Source organism: Nicotiana tabacum, chromosome 1 (assembly GCF_000715075.1).
Source record: "Nicotiana tabacum cultivar K326 chromosome 1, ASM71507v2, whole genome shotgun sequence".
NCBI lineage: Eukaryota > Viridiplantae > Streptophyta > Magnoliopsida > Solanales > Solanaceae > Nicotiana > Nicotiana tabacum.
Window position 1 is genome coordinate 146659161 of NC_134080.1, and position 5081 is coordinate 146664241.

Genomic DNA, 5081 nt, shown 5'->3' on the forward strand with positions numbered 1-5081 from the left:
TATTGACTTTGAGCAAGGTGGCTTGAGATATATGCCATGGACTAGTGCTTGGATGGGGTCACGCATTGTAGCAGAGTCATATTGAGGTATGATCCCTTGTGTTAGATTCGTGTGTTTTAGTTCTGCGGCGTGTGATTGGTTCTTAACATTGTGTTGTGGTGGTACCCGTTGAGCTTGCAGGAAGGTTCTCTTGTTTGAGTCATTTTTCCATGTTTGAGTACATTTGGGCTGTTGCTTATTGATGCACGGATTGCACGGGTTGTGGCTTTAGATTGTATTGAGGTGCCATGTCACTAGAGTGGTCGTGTTGGAAGATGAGGTTGTTGGACCTGGAATGGTTACTATCGAATTTGATTACATCATGGTTGGAAGGATAATATCGAAAGTCGGCTAAGAAATTTACTATAGTTCTTGTTGAAGGAGAGGGAGCTTCATGTCTGGTTGATCTGATGAATGGTTATGAGTTTTGCGTGTTTCTTACATCATTGGTAGTGTATGAAGGTTTTAGATTTCTGATGGTTTCGTTAGCTCCGTTGGGTGATTTTGGACTTAGAAGCGCATCCTGATTGTGATTTGGAGGTCCGTAGTAGAATTTGGCTTGAAATGGCAAAAGTTGGAATTTTAGAAAGTTTGACCGGGAGTGGACTTTTTGATATCGGGGTCGAATTTTGATTCCGAAAGTTGGAAGATTTTTGTAAAGAAAAAAAATGGTTTGAAAAATATGATTTTTTATAGTTATCGATATTACTACTTTCAATTATACATATAATATGAGAAAGTTTACGAGATTTTCTTTAATGTAAATGTCACGCCCCGAGCCAGGGGGCGAGACCGACACCGAGTGCCCACATATCCTTGCGTACCACTTGCGACTACGAGACTATGAACATGTAATGTCATACTTTGGCTATGGGCCATATTACAAGATAATGTGCGATGCAAAATATAAAACTAAATGGAGACTAATGCTGACTAATGTCAACAAAAAACTGGGCCGGCAAGGTCGTCATAATTACTACAACCGACAGGCCAACAAAATATTATGTACAGGGCTTACAAGCCCAACATACTGCACTAACCGATAGGATATGTCTACAAGCCTCTACTGATAGATATATTGTGATGGGAACAGGGCCCCGACCTACCCATGACCTATCTACATATATACACAAGATATACACCACACTACTAGACTTGGCAACTCTGAAAGAATGGGAGCTTACCGATAAAGCTAAGCTCGGACAACACCTACTGAGGATGTCTACCCGTTTGTCTATCTGAACCTGCACGCATGAAATGCAGCGCCCCTGTTGATACCCAATTTTTTCCTATATATTTTCATATGTAAAATACCTTTTAAAATAACACATATATACATATATAAGCATATCTCAAGGTGGGAAGCGCCAAACCTAGAGAGAGAGAGAGAGAGAGAGAGAGAGAGAGAGGTTCCGAAGATGGTGCAGCGACTCACATATCGGAAACGCCACAACTATGCCACCAAATCCAACCAGCACCGTGTCGTCAAAACCCTAGGTGGGAAGTTGATTTACCAGAGTACCAAGAAGCGGGCTAGTGGTCCTAAGTGTCCTGTAACTGGAAAGAGGATTCAGGGGATTCCACACTTGAGACCAACTGAGTATAAGAGATCCAGATTATCTAGGAACAGGAGGACTGTGAACCGTGCCTATGGTGGAGTATTGTCTGGAAGTGCAGTAAGGGAGAGGATTATTCGAGCTTTCTTGGTGGAAGAGCAGAAAATTGTGAAGAAGGTTTTGAAGATCCAAAAAGCCAAAGAAAAGCTGGCGGCCAAGAGCTAAGCTGAGAGTTTAGAGGGACTTTATTTTAAATTTTGGTGAAATTTTGACATTCAAGTGTTTACAAGTTGTGCACTACAAATTGACCTGATTGCTGCAGCTTTTGAGGAGCATTTTGCTTTAGTTGATTATATCCGACTTCATTCCCCCATTCTAAAAAAAACAAAAAAAAAAAGCATATCTCAAGGTTCTATTATTTTTCTCAAATTTTTTTAAAGATTTTTAAATCAATTTTATTGCCCTATTTTATCTAGAAAAACCAATAAGTGTTCCAAAATTGGCATTTTGGTAAATCATTTATTGTATTCTCTTGTTTATACCAAAATATAGCTAAGGTAATTTTCGCACATGTTTTACAAATTTATTTAGTATTTTAAAGCTAAATTGCATATAATTGTAATATTAGCCTATTTTAGATTTAATTGTGTTTATAATTACAAAATTGATTTCAGTATTTTTAATTTAATATTTACATATTATTAATTGATTTAGTACTTTTAATTTGTTTCCAAAAATTACTTTACTATTTTAAAAATAAATAAGGAAAAAAGTGGCTATTTAAATATTAGCCCCAACTATTTCGATTATAGCCTTAAATCAGCTCCAATTGCACCTAATTCCCAATCTCAATTCCCCAACCTAATTTTAATTTAAACCCGCCCCTGACCCTAATTAAATCCTACCCGACCCAGACCCCTCTCATCCTGGCCGTTGATCTCAGAGATCAACGGCCCCTATTCACTCTTACCTTTTTTAACCCAAACGACCACCCTAACCTTCTCATTTCTCACCTACCAGCCGCCTCTGAACCCTCTACTCTCTCAAACACTCTCGAACCTTCTCAAACCCTAGCAGCCTCATACCATCTCCGTCCTGAAAGACACCGAAATCTATGGCTTCCAAGGCTATGAGAGTCCTATACCTACCCCCTATGACTCCCACATGCCTGATTTCTGAAGATTCAAGGCCTGGCCTTGAAGGATTGTACCCAGACCTCTGTCAATTCGAGGTTCCACGGTCATCTCCAGCCTTATTCCGGTGTACCATGGTTGTTCGAGCCTGATTTTGACCTCTCCGACTTAGATCGGTGACTCTTCAAAGCCTTTCTCACTACTGGGGTTCCTCTGAAACCCTAACCCTTCGAGGTTTTTTCCGATTCTTTTAGATCTGTTGTGTATCTATGCTTTCCCTAAGTTTTCAAATGATTTCTCTGGCTTTTCTTTCAAAATTACTTGCAGAACCATTTCTTTTCCGATCTAGGGTTTTCTGGAAAAATGTTTAAGTGTTTCTATGACTTTCTTTCTTTTTTCTTTTGTGTGCATCTACCTCTACTATGTTCTTATATTTTTTCTTCTACCACGTTCTTGTATGCTTCTTCTACCGTGTTTTCTGTTCTTGTATGCTTCTTCTACTGTGTTTTTTATATCCTGTTCGTGTATGCATCTCCTACTGCGTTTTCTTATACTATGTTCTCGTATGCTTCTCTGCTGTGTTCTGGTACTTTCTTCTACCATGTTCTGATATGTTTCTCCTACTATATTTTTCTACTGTGTTCTTAAGTGTTTTACTATTTTCCTTCTACTAAGTTCTGTTTAAGTTCCTTCTAAAAACTTCTCAGCATGCTTCTGCTACTGATCTTATCAGTCTTTTCCATTACGTTTCGTGTTAGCTTCTTCTACTCTATTTTCTTTGAATTCTTCCGCTATGCTCTGCATGTGACTTTTCTATCATGTTTCTCACGAGTTTCAGTTGCTGAGAGGAACATGGTAGAGGTTTCAGTTCTTTCTAAGACCTCTGAACCTATTTTGAATCTCTGAAATGAGTTTCAAAACATTTGTTTTTCATATGATTCCAGCTCTTACTAAACTCTTGTGCACTGGATCTTTTACTGATTTTACAATGACACCACCGTCTTTTTCATACTTAACATGTTCTTATGCTCCTTATATTTGATGAATTTCCTTCTAAAATGGTTTTCAAATTTGCAATTAGTTCAAACTTCCTTCTGAATAGGGCTTGATTGATTTCTTTCCATTGTTTGCTGATTTTCTCTGTGACTCAGCCTAAGTTAAAACCCTTCTTCATCTTTTCTGACTTGGTTCATTCATGCAAAATCTCAGACCCTTTTGATTTACTGCTTGTTAATTGATTTGCTTACCTTATTTTCACAAATCGTGTATTTCAAAACCTTGTCCTTAAATAACATTTATATACTTGCCCCTAATTGCATGCTTTGCACAAAGTGTTTATTCAATTTATTTCCTTAAATGGTTTTTACCCGTTTTGAATATGAATCCCTTAATTAAAGGGAGTCTTATGTAATTGATTGACAATCAGTTCCTCAACTATTTTCTTACCTTATTTCTGCCTGATTTTATACTATAAAAGACACGACCCTCTGTCACGCCCCGAAAACCGAGGGGCGCGACCGACGCTCGACCGGGTAGCCCCCAGCCATGCGGACCTGGGTGCCTTTCCTATTCCACGAGATACCCTGCGTTTCCATTACCCATTAACCAAGTGAAATAGCCATTTATAAATTTAAACACATTCTTATGAGATTGACATAACATACATAGTTACGTAGCGTGGTTTACAAGTTATATTGCCCAAAATACATAAGTACATAACCCACATTTCCTGTCTACGGAGCCTCTAAACATACAAAAGAGTGTTACAATACTTGCCGGTAACAAGGCTCCAGCTATACCTTACGCAAATACCAAAATAAAATTTTCGGGAGGATAAGCGGCAGGAGCCACACAGGGCCCCGAGAGGAAAGGGGCTCACCAATTCAGCTGACGGGAGGTGAAGGAGTGCTACTGTCGGTGGGCTGGAGTACCTGTTATGGAACCACCTACAATCATAACACGAATGTAGCGCCCCCGACAAAAGGGACGTCAGTACATTTGAATTGTACTGGTATGTATGAACAAACTTTACCCCAAGTAAAATAAAGAAATACACAGATAACAAACAGTAATAGAATCAACAATCAAATGCACATGAAAGGAACAACCAAAGCCAAACAAAGTCCACAATCTCTCCTTTTCCCCTTTCAACATTATTTCATCACATCAATAATTTCACAACTTTCACATATTTTTATTTCAATAGTGATTTCGATCACTTTTCCACCCTTATTACCTCGGCCACCCTTATCACCACAACACACACCTTATAACTTCGTGTTGCGGCGCGCAACCCGATCCCACCGGACAATCACATTTCACACGACAACAACAACAATTCACAAAGAATTTT

General features: G+C 38.8%; 1 protein-coding gene across 1 annotated transcript; it reads left to right on the forward strand.

Annotated features, from left to right (window-relative positions):
- The first annotated feature begins 1420 nt into the window (after positions 1–1420).
- Positions 1421–1948, forward strand: LOC107786154 (large ribosomal subunit protein eL34-like). Its single transcript, XM_016607607.2, has one exon. The coding sequence runs from the start codon at positions 1458–1460 to the stop codon at positions 1818–1820; it is 363 nt and encodes a 120-aa protein (XP_016463093.1). The 5' UTR covers positions 1421–1457; the 3' UTR covers positions 1821–1948.
- The last annotated feature ends 3133 nt before the right edge of the window (positions 1949–5081 follow it).

Coding starts and splice junctions, on each gene's coding strand:
- LOC107786154 (XM_016607607.2), top strand. CDS start 1,458: ATGGTGCAGCGACTCACATATCGGAAACGCCACAACTATGCCACCAAA.